This window comes from Rhamphochromis longiceps, linkage group LG6, assembly GCF_057381845.1.
Source record: "Rhamphochromis longiceps isolate RC_006_pf linkage group LG6, R_longiceps_female_GT1.1, whole genome shotgun sequence".
Classification (NCBI taxonomy): domain Eukaryota; kingdom Metazoa; phylum Chordata; class Actinopteri; order Cichliformes; family Cichlidae; genus Rhamphochromis; species Rhamphochromis longiceps.
This window is the reverse complement of record NC_140562.1, coordinates 28,951,551-28,969,442: the sequence shown is the minus strand read 5'-3', so window position 1 is coordinate 28,969,442 and position 17,892 is coordinate 28,951,551. Positions and strand designations below refer to the sequence as shown.

At 41.5% G+C, this 17,892-nt stretch overlaps 3 protein-coding genes across 4 annotated transcripts in view; 2 read left to right on the top strand and 1 right to left on the bottom strand.

Moving 5' to 3' along the window:
- LOC146668217 (uncharacterized) overlaps positions 1–6,635 on the top strand; it is a 19,325-nt gene extending 12,690 nt beyond the window's left edge. The window contains exons 9-18 of the mRNA XM_085408831.1: positions 14–82; positions 253–342; positions 696–790; positions 1,855–2,494; positions 2,644–2,878; positions 3,753–3,864; positions 3,991–4,150; positions 4,337–4,450; positions 5,901–5,987; positions 6,095–6,635. Of these exons, the coding sequence (XP_085264957.1) occupies positions 14–82; positions 253–342; positions 696–790; positions 1,855–2,494; positions 2,644–2,878; positions 3,753–3,864; positions 3,991–4,150; positions 4,337–4,450; positions 5,901–5,987; positions 6,095–6,241 (1,749 nt within the window). The 3' untranslated portion in view covers positions 6,242–6,635. The remainder of the gene's footprint in view (positions 1–13; positions 83–252; positions 343–695; positions 791–1,854; positions 2,495–2,643; positions 2,879–3,752; positions 3,865–3,990; positions 4,151–4,336; positions 4,451–5,900; positions 5,988–6,094) is intronic.
- On the bottom strand, positions 6,428–8,091 carry smdt1b (single-pass membrane protein with aspartate-rich tail 1b). The gene is made up of 3 exons (XM_085410107.1): positions 7,930–8,091; positions 6,869–7,028; positions 6,428–6,686 (listed from the first exon to the last, which is right to left on the bottom strand). The coding sequence occupies exons 1-2, from the start codon at positions 8,089–8,091 to the stop codon at positions 6,891–6,893; spliced, it is 300 nt and encodes a 99-aa protein (XP_085266233.1). The 3' UTR covers positions 6,428–6,686; positions 6,869–6,890.
- On the top strand, positions 8,044–17,892 carry LOC146668215 (putative RNA-binding protein Luc7-like 1). Of its 2 annotated transcripts, XM_085410104.1 has the most exons (11): positions 8,044–8,191; positions 9,400–10,704; positions 11,189–11,283; positions 12,181–12,279; positions 13,655–13,765; positions 13,880–14,023; positions 14,735–14,911; positions 15,255–15,439; positions 15,515–15,544; positions 15,947–16,108; positions 16,781–17,892. In XM_085410104.1, the coding sequence occupies exons 2-11, from the start codon at positions 10,644–10,646 to the stop codon at positions 17,016–17,018; spliced, it is 1,302 nt and encodes a 433-aa protein (XP_085266230.1). In that variant the 5' UTR covers positions 8,044–8,191; positions 9,400–10,643; the 3' UTR covers positions 17,019–17,892. The 2 variants fall into 2 exon arrangements, with proteins under 2 accessions (XP_085266230.1, XP_085266231.1); XM_085410105.1 differs by lacking the exon at positions 15,515–15,544.

The following is a 17,892-nucleotide window of genomic DNA, read 5'->3' as shown; positions in this document are numbered from 1 at the left end:
GTGCTTTCCGCAGTGGAGGAAACACTGGTTTGTTCTCGGTGACACCTCGCTGAGATACTACAGAGACTCAGAGGCTAAGGAGGTATGACACTAAAGCAGTTTCTGGTGTGCTGTTTTTGCACAATCAGGAAGACTTTATGAAGTTTGTTTTTTGATACCAGTAGGTCAGTTTCCTGAAAAATTAATTGTTTGGGGGAGAACTGTGACCTTATTTGACTCAGCTAAAGTTATGCTGCTCTTGTCGTGCTGCAGTCAGATGACCTGGATGGAGAGATCGACCTAACGTCCTGCGTGAATGTGTCAGATTGTGATGTGGACAAGAACTACGGACTCCAAATACAAGTATGTATTTACAGCACTTTTGTTTTTTCTATATAAATAAAATTGAATTCAATTTCAATTATTAATGGTGTTGCTCAGTAGACGAAAACACTGTCAATTAATGTCTGTGAAGGTTCTCAGTCATCCAGGTCAATTAATCGCACCTCCACCCCCCCAACTCCCAGTTTCACAGCCAGACAAAAAGATGTTTGGCTGCTTCCTGTTTAACGCGTATATGTGTATGTGTGTGTGTGTGTGTGTGTGTGTGTGTGTGTGTGTGTGTGTGTGTGTGTGTGTGTGTGTGCGTGCGTGCGTGCGTGCGCGTGTGTGTGTGTGTGTGTGCGCGTGCGATTGTGTCTCTTGATCTGCCCCAGACAAAAGGAGCAGTGTTCACTCTCTCTGCTGTGACATCCAGAATTCGGAAAAATTGGTTGAAGTTACTGAAGCAGGCGATCCAGAACAACACACAGTGAGTCTGGCACTATGGTGGGAGACAGTGAGACAGAAAGTGTTCAGATCCTTTAATGGGGACTTAAGGAACACATGAAAGTGTAAACATATTGTAATAATATTCAGAAAATAAATAATATCTGCAAAATGTACCCAAATTCTTAGTGCACATAGAATATGTGATCAGTGTGTTTCGCTTTTACATATTACATTGTTTTATTACTATTATTAATGCATTAGGCTTAATGCAGCAGACTGTGACTGTTGTAGCTGCTGGAACTGGAGTTCATTTCAAGAACCATATACACTATTTATTACATACATACACTATTTAGTCATTTCATTTAACTTAGAACCTGATGCGTGTAAAGCAGTCTGGCTGGATTGTTTGATGTACGTCATTTCCCTGATTTGTCTCTCTTCACTGAAACTGTCAAATAAAGGCGATTCTGGGTCAAGGTGGGTGCAAGTCGATGAGGCAGGTTACAGTCTGGACAGGTAGTTTGTCGCAGGGCTAACACAGAGAGGCAGACAACTATTCATGCTCACACTCACACGTACAGCCAATTTAGAATCACCAGTTAACTTAATCTCTCTGGATTGTGGGAGGAAGCTGGATTACCCACACATGCACAAGAAGAACATGAAAATTCCTTACAAAAGGCCCAGCCAGTCAAAAGAACCCCTTCTTGCTGTGAGGCATCATTGCAAAAGTTCTTTCTACTTTCTTATTTTTATAGTTTTATATTATTATTTTTTTTCATAGAATTAACTAGCCCTGTACCTGCGCACTTCATAGACTTTGTGCATTTCATTACCAAAGCAGTAAATGATCTTAAATTAAATTAAAATTACTGGTATCTCTTGATCTTAATTAGTGGCAGACAGAACAGAAACACCGTACATGGTGAATACTTGATGTTTATCATAGTGCTAAAATCCTCAGTCTCCAAAAACAAGATCTGAACATTTCTGTGGAGCACGGCTATGATTGGGTGGTCTGCCTGCAGCAGACCTTGTCTCTCTTATCTTTCTTTGAATGTGTAACTCTACTCTCCTGTATTTCCCTCATTCGGACCTCAGCCAATCAGACATCGGCAGCGAGAAAGAGAACCCCCTCTCCCGGAGACCGTCACCATGCCAACCCCCTGCTCAGTTCACCTGCAAGGATTCGGGCTATGAACCTGCCACTTGCACCTCCACCACTAGAGCTGCAAACTCCTACCAGACCGAAATCCACCACCAAGCAGCAGACAGAGATCTGGGTGCGGACTTATCGCTAGCCAGTCAGAGAGAGGAAGGGGAGTGCTGGGACCGCGAGCAGGCAAAACGACTGGAGGAGAGGAACAAGTGGTTTGAGGAGGGGCTCCCCGTCAATGAGATGGGCAGCAGGTGGGAGTCCATGGAGCTGAAAAAGGGGAGTGTACCTGTGCCTGTTATTGAAACTATGGACTCTGAAGTTAACAGGAAGTGGGTAGAATTTGAGACAATGTCATTTCAGGACATGAGCTCACAGTCTCTCATAGGCACCCAGGCTTATCAGTCAAGCACCGCACAGGCATCTGCATCTCTACTTACTCCCCAGAGAGATCACTCACCACCTCAAGAGGTCAACCAGTCTGTCACCGGGTCACAAACTGATACATCAAACATGAAGGAGGCTCCTCCATCCATAAATGGCGCCCAGATCACAATGAATACAGCTGAAGCACTGCAAAAAGAGGTAGGAGAGAACTTTCAATTTAAAAAAAGCGATGCACAGAGTCAGGGCAAGAAAATTATACTATTATCCAACAGGGATCGGGATTTCAGTCTTTTTTTTCCCCTCCTCCCTCTCTACCCTTACACATTTTCTATAAAACAATCTTCCAGGCTGTTTTTCTTCGAAAGCAGGTGGAGAGCATTAAGAGGGAGCGTGCGGCCATGGGTATAGAGGTGGAGAGTCCCTGTGGCACTGGGGCACCTTGTAGGGCCAGACTGGAGGCCATGGAAGTAGCACACAGGAAAGCACTGCAGGAGCTGCAGGAGAAGCATGCCAAGGAGATAAAAAAGCTAGAAGAGGAAAAAGACAGGATGCTACAGGAGGAGAGCGAAGCAGCTGCTAAAGGTGAGTCACGGAGTATCAACAGCAACAGCAGCTTCAGCTAAACATGAGGATTTGCTTTTTGCTCTCTGCAGGGTGCAGTATTTATTTTAACTAAAATAAATAATTATGAATCTTAGCCCTTGGTCCCTTACATGCATGTTACACAGTCATATCATTTATCAAGATTGAATTCCTTCAGTCCTAAACATCACAATAGTAGAGTAGATACTAGACTCCAATTTACTTTGAAAGTTAATCTTTTGAAAATAAAGATCTTGCTTTAGGTATGAGGGACCATTAATTTATGACCGTAAGGCAGTATGCAACTATCCATCCACTCTCTTAGCCAGTTAATCCAGTGAGGGTGTTTTCTACGAATTCCCTGTTACGGCTCAGACTAAATCCTGGAAAAGATTAAAGTTGTGCACAAATCATTTCAGCCATTATTAGACCTACCGAGGATGACAGTGTGAAACGACTGCACTGAAATGACTCTTCTTTATTCGTCATCTAAGTGAAGAAATTGATTAATTCATTCTTTCATCTAAATTTTAACTTTTTAGGGACCTGCACTAAAACGTATTTCATGCCAAAAAAGGCATTTATTGATTTGCAATTCAGTAAAATTAACATTTCTTGACTGATACATGAGAGTCAAGAAATCATCAGCTCACACATATGAGAAACCTATTAATACCAAGTGTGTACACAAAAAAGGAACTGGACTTGGAGTCATAGTGCAACAAAACAGTGGTGCAAAAATAGAATATAAGGTATTTACTGTATACAGTACTACCTACTGATGCTGCTGTCACCTGCAAGCCTATTTTTGGTGTTCTTGTTTTAAGGTTGTTTACCAAATGCATTAACTAGCTAACTTACTGTTCATCAAAAGCTATGGAGGCACTGAAAGCAGCTCACAGAGAGGAGCTGGAGAGACAAGTGGAGAAGGCCAGGAAGTCGTTCGCAGGAGCAGCACATGTGGATTCATCGTGCCGAGGGCAGGCGTAAGTGTACCATAGCCCTCCTCGCTGCAGGCTGAAGATGTTCTACACTTGACCACATGCCTGTTGTGATGCATTATAATTAAGACCTCACAAAAACCTCACAACTCGTGTGTTTGTGCATGCCAGGCTCCAGGCGGATGTCTTGCACTCTGAATTAGATGTGCTGTCAGAGCGTTACTCTCAGAAGTGCCTGGAGCTGGACCGCGCTGAACACAGCAGTAAGAGCCGAGAGACAGAGCTCGGACGCAAGGAGAAGGAGCTGGAGCAGCTCAGAAGAGAGAACCAGGTTTCTGCACAGCCTTTGTTTGCAAATGAATTTGAATACAGAACAACATGATGTGTTAGAAAGTGAAACGATGACCTTCACATCCTCTTTATTTTATTCTTATACGTTTACATATTGAGGAAACATAATAAAGAAGCACATACATTGTAATACTTCTTATTTCTGAGCTACACATCTCTGTTACAGGATCTCAAGGCCAAACTGGCAGAAGAGATCAGCCGTATGCGGTATTTCATCACAGGTCAGAGGTCGGATGTGGTATCCCTTTGCAACACTGAGTGCGCTGCATCAGAATTAGAGGTATTGATTAGAGTTTCTTATATGAAAAGAGATAAGCTGAAAAATATATTTGCCCACGCTCAAACCAACTTTATTTATAGCTGTGTGGAAATATTAAAGGACAAATGTTGACGTCACTGTCATCACTGGGAACCTCACAACAGCATCTGATCTATGTCTGTGGGATTTTGAACCCACTCCATAAAAACAAATGGATCAAAGTGTTTTCTTTTGCCTTGTATCCTGATTTAATGACCCCCTGTGGCGACTGTCACCTGTTTCTTGGCCTCATTTTTGTTGAGCATTCAGCTGCAGTACATATCGCCACCTACAGGCTGAAATAAAGTACATCATCATCCTGCGCATCTCTGGTGAATCAATCGACTGGTGAATCTAAGCACATCTAGGATGCATTTGAATCATTTCTTTTCCTCAGGTTCCTGCCTGTCAAATGTTTTCCATTTTTATTACACTGTAAAGTGATAATTAAAATTCTGATGGAGATTCTTTATTATTCTCTACAAAATAATAAAGAACTCTTGATACATGGCAGGATGGATCCATGTTTTCATGTTGTTCACACCAAATTCTGACCCTTCCAACCAAATGTTGCAGAAACTCATCAGACCAGGCAACGTTTTTCAAATCTTCTTTTGTCTAGTTTTAGTGAGCCCAGGCTACAATTCACACAGTGTGGTCATCTGCTGCTGTAGCCCTTCTGCTTCAAGTTTCAATATATTGTGCTTTGAGACATACCTACATACCTTGGTTGTAATGAGTGGTTATTTCAGGTGACTTTGATTCCTATGATAATAAAGCAATCTAGCATCAACAAGGCATTTTTTCCCAGAGAAATGGCACTCACTCACTGTCTGTAAATCCTACTTTCAGCTGCTTCCTTATTTACAATGAGTCACCATAGCAGGCAGCTCTGCATTTTTGATCTGGTGGGTTTTTTCGCTCTTCTCCTCTTCCCTTTTCTGGGAGGCAGTGGGGAGGTAGAGCATACAGCCCGATCCGGCGGGGAGGTGTGGGAAGCCAGATCGGGTGGCCCCCATCCGGCTCTCCTCTCTGCTATCTTATCCCTCTTGTCTTACTTCTATCACCTTTTCTATCCCTTTGAAAAAGTGAGGCTCCATAAATGTTAAAGAGGTAAGTATTATGTTTTAGTTGCATTGAATAGATAGAAGAAAATAAACTGTAGAAAACTAAAGAGAAGAAAGAAGAGAAATAACAATGTAACATAAACCAGTGGCCTCCTTGGATGAGGGTGTCTAATGATAATGGCCGAAACACCTGATGAATCCAAGGTCCACTACTGACAACGTGTCCCAAACTGGTAACGTTTCTGGGCTGCCTTTTCTCGTAACAGCCATCCCTCAAGATTTTCTCCATTTAAAGCAATGCATTATCAGGGATTGTAACATCTAGTCCTTTTACTGAATAAGAGGTTGTGTTTAATGTCTTACAGACTCTACTCAGAGCAAAAGAAAATGAAGTTCAGTATCTTAAAAAAGAAATCAGTTGTCTACAGAATGAAGTGCAATCTCTTACAAAGGTATGTTTTACAGTCTAATCTCTTTTATCACACAGAAATAATACACATTAAAAATTTAGAACAATTAAATGGCCTAACTATGCTTACCATGTCTGTCCTTATTCCAGGAGAAAGAAGTCGCTTATGAGCGTTTTAAGGAGGCATATGTAGAGCTAAGTGACACAAGGGGGCGTGGCCAGCTGGAGATGGGCTCACTCAATGAACACCTGAGACTGGCCAACGCTGCCCTTCAGGAGGGAGCAAGACAGACCTGACCTACGTGACCTACGAGGACACGCCTTAAAAAAAATGTACTTTGAGAAAGAAAACCAGCCAATATTTTAAAAAAGAAGAGAAGAGAAAAGAAGGGGGAAAAAAAGCAATATATGTTATCATGACCTGATAAGCCTAAAATGAGCCAGAATTAAAAATTTTGGGTGTTAAGATTAAATAACAACAAGTGTTTTCCACATAAGAGACTCTTTATTTATTAGTCACACACAAACATGCAAACAGGAGCGAGGCCAAAACTAGTATTGTGATAGCCTCGCATGATATGACATTTCTGATAAATTCTTGAAGGCAAAACAAGTTAAATATTAGAGAATAGGGAAAGGAAGAGGGTGGAGACAGAGGGGTTTATTTGGAAGACAAAGGGCCCCATCTTCCCCATCTTCCTTGTGCCGACTGGTATGCTTTCAGTCAATATTGCAAAGCACCCTGTGGATGTAAATGAAAAAAAAAAACAGAACACAGTTGTCATCACTGGAAAAATGTCACAGATTACTTCCTTTGACATGCAGCTGACACACCCTTTACACAGTAGAAGACCGTGACTAAAGGTCCCAGCCTCAATGCTTAAAGATTACATAAGGTGTGGCTAATAAGCACTTGAACTTTACCATTTACTTTTCCAGAGTTAGGTCAATCGTCGTCATCGTCGTCTTCAGGGACAAAGATGTCGTGCTCCTCCAGGAGGGCGGCAAAGTTCTTGCTGATCAGATTTCCCACATAAAGGAAAGGCACCACCACTAATGTCATGCGGATGAGACCAAATGGTGTCTGCAAAAATCAAACAATGAGAAAAGTTATGGCTAAACCAAGAGGATGCAAGAACTATTCAGATCACTAAACATAACTAGGTTTTCTGCAGGTGTTGTGGCACAGCTGGATTCAGGGGAGATTGGTTGTAACAGAGCTGACGTTTTACAAATTTCCAGGTAAAAAAAAAACAAAACTGAGGCCAAACTAGCAGGAGTGTTTCAGAATATCTGAAACACAAAATGCTTTCACTAAAAGCACAACTGATGTCACCAGGTCATTACATCCTTACACTGAAGCTCTATTCTGAGTCATGTTGACTTGGCTCCGGAAAGCATGGTCGATGGGTATCTCCATATGAATACATGTATTTGAGTTAACAGCCCTCAGACAGTCGTGAAGCAGATTCCAGCAGAGAATCATATACAAATGTCGAAGGCCCAAAAAGAGTGGACGACGTGTGTGTGGTTACAGAGCAGATCATTTTAGCCCTTGACCTCACGGCAGTTTCCGTCCATCGATCATTAAATATCAATTTCTCTTATTAACGTGTTTTTATTGCGACATTTTATTGCGACCAACTGGACATGTCCTGCCCGAACATCGACGAGTTTAGGCTTCAAGTCTATAAATTACTCGCCAACATTAGCGGCTGTCCAGCGGACGTATTTTTTAACGACACAACACTACATTTCGCCAAATAAAACGAGTCTTTGAATAATAAATGATCTTTAAATTTACTAGTGACTTATTTCCTTTAACAGCCTCTCCCTTTAACAAAACAAACGTTCATTTGCTGATTTAACAAGTCCGGTGCGTATCCTGTCTTTCTATTCGTCAAAGCTTCCGTCAAACCACCGCTGTCCCGCCCACTCGTAAACTCCGGTCGGCTACCTCTGTAAACTGAACGTTGGAAACTCACTTTTTCCGGCTTCGGTAGAATTGCTCCAGACGGCGTAGACACTGCGGTCCTGCTTTGAGTCGTCCTGGGTATATGTGAGGTCTTCAAGCCGGTATTACGGGTCATTATCCCCATATTTCTGGAGGAAAGTCGCAGCGGGAGCCGCAACATACTCGCCGCCATTTTTCCTGTATTTGTGACGGTAATGGGACGTTTCTAAGGGTTGGACCACATATGGGTAGGACTGGGATGCCTTGTATGGGCGTAGCTTGCGGTTTGACAGGTAAATGATGAGTAATTCCATCCTAATGTATTGTTATTATAGTTGAATGGTCTGCTACAGATAGATACATGTGGCCGTAAAATACACATAGCTGAAGTTAAGTCACTAAGGGCCTTTTAAACTTTATTTAAAATTTACGGAACTATTTACTATGTTCATATTTAACACAGTAAACCTTTGTACAAGCAACCAATCACAGTTATCAGCTTATTATAATATCAGGATTGAAACTGAAGAGAAATAACGTAAAATACTAGCCGATGGTTATAATTCTTTGCATCTTAAACTGGGGTAAAATCAGGACTTGCAGCCAGTTTATGTGTTTATGTTTATCACCTCTGTTTGGACAGAAACAACTTTTTAGACTCAATGAGACAAATGAGTTTAAAAAGTATGAGAAAAAACAAATTAAATGATCTCCTTGTTTATCTTAAGGTCTCAAGATTTTTTTTTTCTTTTATATTGACATACGTCACTCGTGACAGTTTGGTTAGAAACATGCACATTTGTGTAACCCTCTGGAGGTCACTGCTCCTCATGTTCCTCCTCAAACAAAGAAGAAAGTACTAGTCATTGCTGACAATGTCTGCTGTCCTAACTCTCCTTGTGTACTTGCCTGCCCCTTGAAATCTCTAAGTCATAACATTACGGAGAGCTGAAATTTGCAGATTTTGATGTGCCATCTTCTTGGAGGAGCTGTTCTACCTGTACAATCAGAATGAGCACCAAAGCAGGTGAAATGGAGAGTGATCTTTGACCACCAAAGTCTAATTCCCTCCTCACTGTATCAAAGGGGGAAAAAATCCTAAATGCTTTCAAGCCATGTCCTTTTTATGAGACTGAGGCAGACAGGTGGAGAAACTAAAAAACGTATGGAAAAAAGGAATGCACTGCCACAACTCTTTACAAGCTGATGCAGTAGGTAACACTCATGAGGAAACTATGGTTCAGCAGTGGTAGTGCATTGGCAGTATATGGGCAGCTAAGGACTGCCCATCTACCTGCAGAGTGCATCTGTTGTCAGGTGGGGGCAGTCTCAAATATCTGGTACAAGGAGTTGTTGCTGGTCCATCATCCAGCTGCAGAGAAGAGCAAAGTTGTAACATTACGAAGAGCTGAAGTGAAACTTATGTTAAAAAGCCACTGTCTGTGCTTTTAATAGTCTACTTTTTAAACTTTGATGTCTTTTCGTGCTTTTCCCATTCCAGAAGAATGCTGCTGCCACTCCCTTTCCTTCCTAGCATCCATGTTGATCATGTTTGGATTTTGGAGGACTGCAACAGACACAACGGTAGCATAAATTAAGAATGATGTACCAGCCTGACAGACTGTAAAATGAAGCTAATGCAGACGTGCCTAAAACTGCTGTTCTGAGAGTGGCCACTTGAGGCAGGGCCCAAAAGCAAGTCAGCCCACACAGACTTCATTGTTATAATGGCAGAACATTTGTTTACAGCCTGGTACCAAGAAAGGCCTCTATGGAGTGAAGTGTCAAAATATCATCCCCCTTATCACAGCTGGGAGTGGGCACTTGAGACTAGCCAATCCTTCTCATATTAAAAATCGTAACTTTCAGTGTCTTATTCACAATGTTTATAACTTTAGGTAGTCTTTAGTGTTGTGCAATGAGTCTGCTCTAGGATCCCAATCATTTTGATATTCATATATGTGTGAATATCAAATTAGTTATTATACGTATTGGCCAGTGACAGTAGCACATATTTTCTAAATATGCTGAACATTTTAGCTTTGCAACCATGTTTCTATGTGTTATTTGTAAGATCAGAGACACTTTAAACAGTTTATATGTTTGTGTGGGGGGACACCGAAAAACTAAGAAAAAAACAAAGCAGGATGATAATAATAATAACAATAATAATTGTTGGTGATATGTAACGTCACCAAACAAGCCCGCGAGGCTGACTGCAGCACTTCCTTCGCCGCTGCACTAGAGCGCGCTCCGCGGGGACGCGCATGGAGGGGGAATAGGAAGAAGGAAGAGAGGACGCTGAACAAACTTGATAACTTCTAGCTGACTCGCTAGAAATCTGTCTGTGTGACAGTGGAACTGGTTACTTATTTCTGTGTAGATTTTCTTAGCGAACAAAGGCCCCGTCTAAATTCAGTCACCGTTGTCTCAACTCACCACACGACCCGACCGGCGGACCCGGGCAGCAGTTTTCAAACAGACGTTGCACTTGCTCGGCCGACCCGAAGCCATCCAACGTCACAAAGTCACATTTATTTGCTTTTGTTGAAGTGCAGGGATAACCAGTACATTGAAGTAACGCTGTACACAAGCAGCTCGCTGGTTAAAGGCTCGGAGTCTTCCTCTTGGTGGGAAAACTTATCCGCGGTCGGTGCTGTTGGAGGAAGAGACGAGGCCTTGCAGTTGAGGAGGCTGCATGTGTTGAAGACCGCTGCTGGCGACGTTATCTGAGCACTCATAAACATGTCGGCCCAGGCACAGATGCGAGCGATGCTGGACCAGCTCATGGGGACGGGGAGAGACGGTGAGAGGGGCCTCGCTGTGTTTGAGATTGGTTACTTACAAAATCAGCAGCGTGTATGACTGTTGCTAGCATTAGCCGACAAGCTAACCAGCATACTTTATGGTGACAGTGCGGCATGCTTTACAAATCATGCTAACTAGCCGGCTAGCTACCTGTTGTATTTAAGTTTGCTTGGCAAGTTAGGTTGTCGCACACATCTGTTACAAAACCAATCCAAAACAAACATCATGTCGGCATTTTATTTGGCTCATAGTCATGTGTTCATTTTTTCTTCCCTCCATTTCCTCCCTAGTATTTTTTTTTATTATTATTTTTTTAACCACAAGGAGTTTTATCGGACACGTTTACTGTACCTGGATGCTACAGTGGTTAGAGATGTATGACTTAATCAGTCACAGGTGCGGGCTAATAACCCAGTATGATAGTAAAATACTGTACTTTTCATGAACGCCTGCTTTTCTGGTTTCCTTCTTTTTTTGTAAAGGTGACACCATGCGGCAGAGAATCAAATTCACAGATGAGCGAGTCTGCAAAAGTCACCTCTTGGATTCATGTCCTCATGACATCCTCTCAGGCACCGTGAGTATCGTGTCTACGCACGCCTGAACACACAGAGGAGAGCTTTATCATATTTACACACAGCCGTATAATATATACAGTAAATACAGTCACACACACAAGGCTGACAGGAAATGTATGGAGAGCTGAGATGTGTTTGAGCTCTACTTCATTGTCAATGGGGTTGAAATGAAATAACTTTTATATATATGGGAAATAAACACATATCCAAACATACTAATAAGCATTTCTATTTTTACTGATCCACTCTACTAGAACAGCTTTGCATAACACACTAGCTAGCGCACAGTTTCACTTTCTAAAACATGCTGCTTTATCTTCCTCACAAGGCCAACGACTCTGAGGTGAGCTTTTTCTTTGATTGGCTGCTGAAAAAAAGGCTGGTTTGGTTTCATTTAAAACTGTACTTAAACATTCAAATGTATTAGTGGGGATGTGGCCTGAGAGTCATAGACTTTGTTTTAATTACAAATATGAGTTGGGATTAGAGCCAGATCATGAGATGGATTCATTTTACCACTCCGATGATGTGTTGTTGCTTTTATTCATTGACTTATCCTCTTACTTTCTGTTCCTTAACTTCGACTGGACTGGACTCAAAAAGACTCTTCCGAAGTTGAACATCTACAAATTAAAACTGACAGTCAATTTAATTCCTAGAGCACTGAATATAAACAGATAGTTTGAATAGTGTATATGGAAATCATCAGACCTGTGTTAGCTTTGCTTCAAGTTAAAGGGTATCACATTTGGATTCTTTAGTGTGACATCAGTGAAAATTCTTGTGTCCAGGACATTTTATCTTGTAGCTTTTTTGTTCTTCTTCAGATTTTGGGCTAAAACGTACGAGTAAAATGAGGCAGTCAGCTAACATCATTGTCATTTTGATTCCTGTAGAGAATGGACCTGGGAGAGTGCATGAAAGTGCATGACTTGGCACTCCGAGCTGATTACGAGATTGCCTCTAAGGAGCAGGAATACTTCTTTGAACTTGATGTAAGTTGTACGCACACACCCACAAACATATTCTCTTGAATGTCTTGTTGAACTCACTACATCTACTTTGATTGCTAAGACTTTTCTTGAGAAAGTTAGTTTCAAGCTCTACCTAAAAGACTGTTCAGAAACACACAGAAATACACACTACTAGTCAGAAGGTAGGACACCCTCATTTGTTCATATGAATGTAAGTTTGGACACAGTAAGTTTTCCTGTGTCCAAACTTACTGGAATGTCCTAACACAGAAAAACTAATTCCGGTTCAAGAATAATTATGTATTTAATTTTAACTCAGGATCATCATAATTTTTGATCAAGAGGGTTATTAGTGAAAGACGTTAATCAATATTTTTGCACACTTCAAATTTACTTTCCTTTACATTTGCAAAAAATGCCTCTAGCATTAGCAGAGGTTCTGTAGAGGTTATTCATCAAATCACTCATAAAATATGGTTGTCTGGTCTATGTATTACAGACTCATGGACTTCAGAGTAACTGACAAGTTATGTCACTTCGGTTTTCATGCATTTATTGAACATAGGAACTCACTGAGTAAAGTTAACCCTTGAATTGTAACTCAAGCCTCTTTTAGCAGCACCAGTCACCATTGGTCTTTTGATGACTGTCTTGTTGTGTCACTCAGTCTTTGCTAAGCTTCAGGTCATGGTCTGCCGCCCTGACATTTCCAAGTAAAATTTCCTAATACCAATGTAAATGTATAGTTCCTCACTTGGTGCTCAAGCCCTGGTTTAGCAAAGCAGAATCAAACCACCATGCTCCACAATTTTGTAGTCTGCTGTCTTTAGCTTATCTTTTTTGTGGACTGATGTCCGACATAGCTTTTCCAGAAGTCATTAGCAAAAAGTTCACTTACCTTTCCCAGCACTGAAGTATATATTTTAAGTCACTGTGTTTTTTGTGGACATTAAAGTAAAACTTTGTGTTTTTTGTCATTTTGACTTGGCTGAAGATGAAACCATATTTGAGTAATTAAATCAGTAATCCTGGTAATTCCAAAGGGTTGATAAGCTTCTTTTTTCATTAACACAGTTCACAACATCCTTGCTTACAAGGCTACTTTGATGTCATAGAATAGCCTGGAAGGTGGTAAATTAGTCCAGACCACATTAAGATGTTAATGAGAAGGCATCCCTCTCTCCAGGCTTATCAAACGTATGGTGTAAGTGCTGCTATTAAGCTTTAAACAACTGCTTAAGATGAGAGCAGGAAATGTTTGGAAACTGAATGTTTTATAGCCGCGTTTATAAACTCACTTCATAGCAGGTACAGACTATTTAGTTCAGCCACTGTTAAATATTCTTGAGAATCCTGCAATATAATATTTCTCGGTTATTTCTGTATTTTTTCTCAGGCCGCTGAACACCTTCAGTCTTTCATTGCTGACTGTGACCGCAGAACTGAGCTGGCCAAGAAAAGACTAGCAGAAACACAGGATGAGATCAGCGCTGAAGTGGCTGCGAAGGTGATGCACTGTTGACATTTTTAGCTCTAATTATCACAGGAAAAGTCTACACACTGCCTAAAAACTATTAGCTTAGCATTCTTTTCTTTTCTTTTTGTTTCCTTTCATGAAAAGGCTGAACGTGTCCACGAGCTTAACGAAGAGATCGGGAAGCTGCTGGCCCGGGCAGAGCAGCTGGGAGGCGAGGGGAATGTAGAAGAGGCCCAGCAGCTGCTGGAAAAAGTGGAGAAGACCCGGGCATTAAAGAAGGAAGCAGAGGTTAGAAATGTGTTACCTACCTAAGTGATAAGTGGTAAGATGTTTGCAGCCACATGAGAGGTGCAATTTCTGTTTACTGTTCTCGAGCACATTTGCTCACCAGCCCCACTCGCAGTTACTCTACTTATGTGTCCGTGCCTGAGTAAACACCAGTTTGTTTCACCATCTCAACTCCTGTCACACCTGGTCTCTCTTTCATGCCATTTACTTGTGAAAATTTTGTGATTTTTAATGCTTTTTGTGGCACTGTTGGGGAAGTAAATGACACACTGTCCTCTCAGTTGTTAATTACTTAAGAAATAAAGTGGTTTTGGGATTGGGGATCTGTCCTGTGGGGATCACACTACATGTATACTGTGCCTGACTCCAACAGCACCGGACCAGGGCGCAGTCACAGCAAACACACTAGTTAAGTGAACCAGACTTTGGGGATCGGATGCACTCGTAGGTGGAACAGATGGCCTAGTCTGTGTACACCATTGATGAAGGTTAAATGTGTGGTTTAATGACAGCGAGTTCATGGTTCATGCCAGTGTTAACCTGCCTGTCTGAGTAGAGCAGCTTCACGCTCTTCACAAAGTAACAGAACTCATATCGGACACACATTTTATCAGCTCCCAATCTGCAGCTTGCATAATAGGTCCGAATAATGAGATGCAGGTTGAACAATTTTTATTCTGCTCCTTATAACCATAACATTTGTGACTGCAGGATATTTACCGGAACTCAATGCCTGCCTCAAGCTTTCAACAGCAAAAACTGCGAGTGTGTGAGGTGTGCTCTGCCTACTTGGGTCTCCATGACAATGACCGCCGCCTGGCTGACCACTTTGGGGGGAAGCTGCACCTCGGTTTTATTGAAATCCGTGAGAAGCTTGAAAAGCTAAGGGTAAGGATGTCCTGGAGCAGGTCTATGCTACTATATGCATGAGTATTGATTAGTACCACAAATGTATCTGTACAGTGTTATAAAAACTACAGTTAAGGAGGCAGTATGCGCAGCTGTATCCAATTTAGTCATTTCATTTATATAACACTTTTCCAAATAAAGCTTCAAAGTGACAAGAAACACGTAAGGAATCAAATCGAAAACAAGAAGAATTAATTTGCACGTCAAACAAGTTTGATCAGTTCAGAAAGTCATAAGATGTGAGGGATAAGAACAGATTCGGGGGTTTGTCTCCCTGTTAGGCCTGTTGTGTTGACTTCATTCATTTATTTTTTTAATTCAGAAAGCTGTTGTCGACAAACAAGAAAGAATGCGCACGAGGCGGCGAGAGGAACGTGAAAAAGAAGATGAAAGAGAGCGACAGTGGGAGCTGGAGAGGGAGCGGGAGAAAGAACGGGAAAGGGAGCGAGAGAGAGAAAGACAGCGGGAACGAGAGCGAGAGTGGGAGAGAGAAAGGGACCGAAGGAGGTAAATGATCAGAATCTGTCGTTACTGTGAAACGGTTTCAAGTCATCGGGAAACTGAAGTGTCTCTTTTTTTAAGGTCAAGATCTAGGAGTGGAGACCGATACAGGTATGCAAGCATCACTTGATAAGTTTTTTTCCCAGGTTGGCAAGGCGACTTGTAATTTCACACAATATAAAGCCGAATGGTGCGGTATCTGTAAATGCACGCAGTGGGGTTATTAATGCCATAACCACAAATATGCCACAAAAATACTCAAACCTCTGCTTTCCTGGTAAAAGAGCAGAGAGGAAAACAGCAAATTCGTACGTATACTGACGTATACTTCTCGTGCAGGATGTCATTTACAAGACAAAATGCTTCCGAATTCCCACAAAGTCTTTATCTAAATTTATAGCACACATCAGTACAGCCAACCCTTTTTTTTTTTTTTTTTTTTTTTTTAAAGACCTAAACAATATCCTTTTCTTCTTTTCTTTTTTTTTTTTTCCCTGAAAATGATTTATCCAGGGATGGAGGCAGTTCGTCCTCCCATCGTTCAAGGCGCCACCGCTCCTCTCACTCCAGAGAAGAAGGTGGGGAACGGGATCGGGAGAGGGAGAGAGAGAGGAAACATCGACACAAGGATAGACATCGCTCACGCTCCCACTCACACAGACGCAAAAAGAAAAGGTGCAGATTTTATTCATCACTGAAACTTGCAGAAATCTGCATCATGACCTGTGTGGCGTAACATCTGAATTAAAAGGTCAATTTTAAATAGTTTCAAGTGATTCTTTTAAATGAATACTACAAGTACTAGAGCTTTACACACTGTTGCACATATTTATAACATCTATTCATTATATATAGTAATATGTGGATATAAGGTGCTTGATCATTTTTCTTCTTGGATTATAGATCATTTTGACATTCAGAAACCATAGACTGTATTTAAAAGGTGGACATAGCCACTGTAACGTCAACCAGTGGTTTGTCCTAAAGTATGAAAATATTATCCTAGTTCCCATTGCATTTATTACCTGAGTAAACAAAAAGCTGATGAGTTTAAGGTCTCGGCTGCTAGTTTCAGTTCTTAAAGAATAGACAATGATGTGCATTTGGTAAAATATGATACCTATTAGTCATAAATAAGGGAAAGTGTGGTACATTCTGATCGACAAGTAGCTACTTTGTGCAAAACCTCTTGGTTTTGTGGTCACATGTGTAATAATTAGTTTAAAATTAAATGTAACCAGCCAAATATTACCAACCATCTTTCTAACCATGGACCTTTCTTCAGCATTTTCATTCCATAGCAGACGTCAGTGATTCTTTTGTTTTTTCTCTCTCTCACTTTTTCAGATCCTCCAAGGACAGATCATCTCACACCCGCGACAGAGAGCGCTCAGTGTCTCAGGAGAGATGGAGGGAGGGTGCAGGAGATGGATGGCGTGGCGACAGAGCAGATTACAGAGACTGGGAGGACAGGGAGAGGTCCACCTCTCCAGACATGGCCAGGGAAAAGGAACGAGAGCGATCAGTGTCGTGCGAACGGGACCGACGGTCCAGCTCGGAAGAGCGAGAGTCCGGGGAGATATGAACAGCAGGGGGCGCCTCCAAAGAGTTTAATTTGGATATATTATTTAGTAAAAAACATAATAAGAGCATGGAGAGATGTGAGCCTGCTGGTGCGAGTGTGTGTGCTTGTGTTGACTTTGTATACGTGTTCATGTTGAAAACGGGACATGTATATTAGGTGGGGTGGTGGTCGGTGGTGGTGGTCACAGAAACATGCAAGCCAGTTTTATAAGAATGAGGCGAGGCTGATCTGGAAGCAGTGTAGTTGTCATTTTTCATGTCATGTCAATGGTCCTGTGTACAGTTACTTTCACACTGATGAGGGGAAGAGTGGTGAGAAGACTGCTTTAAGTCCATTTTTATTTTACTCACACAAAGTGCTGTATTTTTTTTATCCTTAGTTTAATGTTAATACTGTTTATCCCGTTCCCTTAGGAACCTCAGTTTCAGTAGCATGTTCAGTCTCGATAATGTGGCGTGGCCCTTGCAGTAATGCTTGAAATGAGGTGTGAATGACTGAAGGCACTTCTTATGGTTGTTTTACTTGCTGCCTTCAAGCCATGACAATCTCATTTCGCAGATTTGACATGCATCGGTTAAGATGCTGTGATGAGCTTGTACTTTGAATATAAACTCACTCACTCTCACCCACCCAAAATATGTCATCCGAGTATTTCTCCCTAGACCAGGAGGTATATAAATTATGTGAATATTTGACTTGACACTTTTCAGAGGGGGGGGGGGGGGGTCAACTTTGCTGTGCCACCATTAATTGAATGATTTTGTATTTATTTTTTTTGGCTTCCATTCAAACAAAAAATGTTATCCAGATTTCTCTCTAACTTGTCTCCTGCTTTTTACAGCTGCATCAGATTAAACCCACCTTGGCAGCAAAA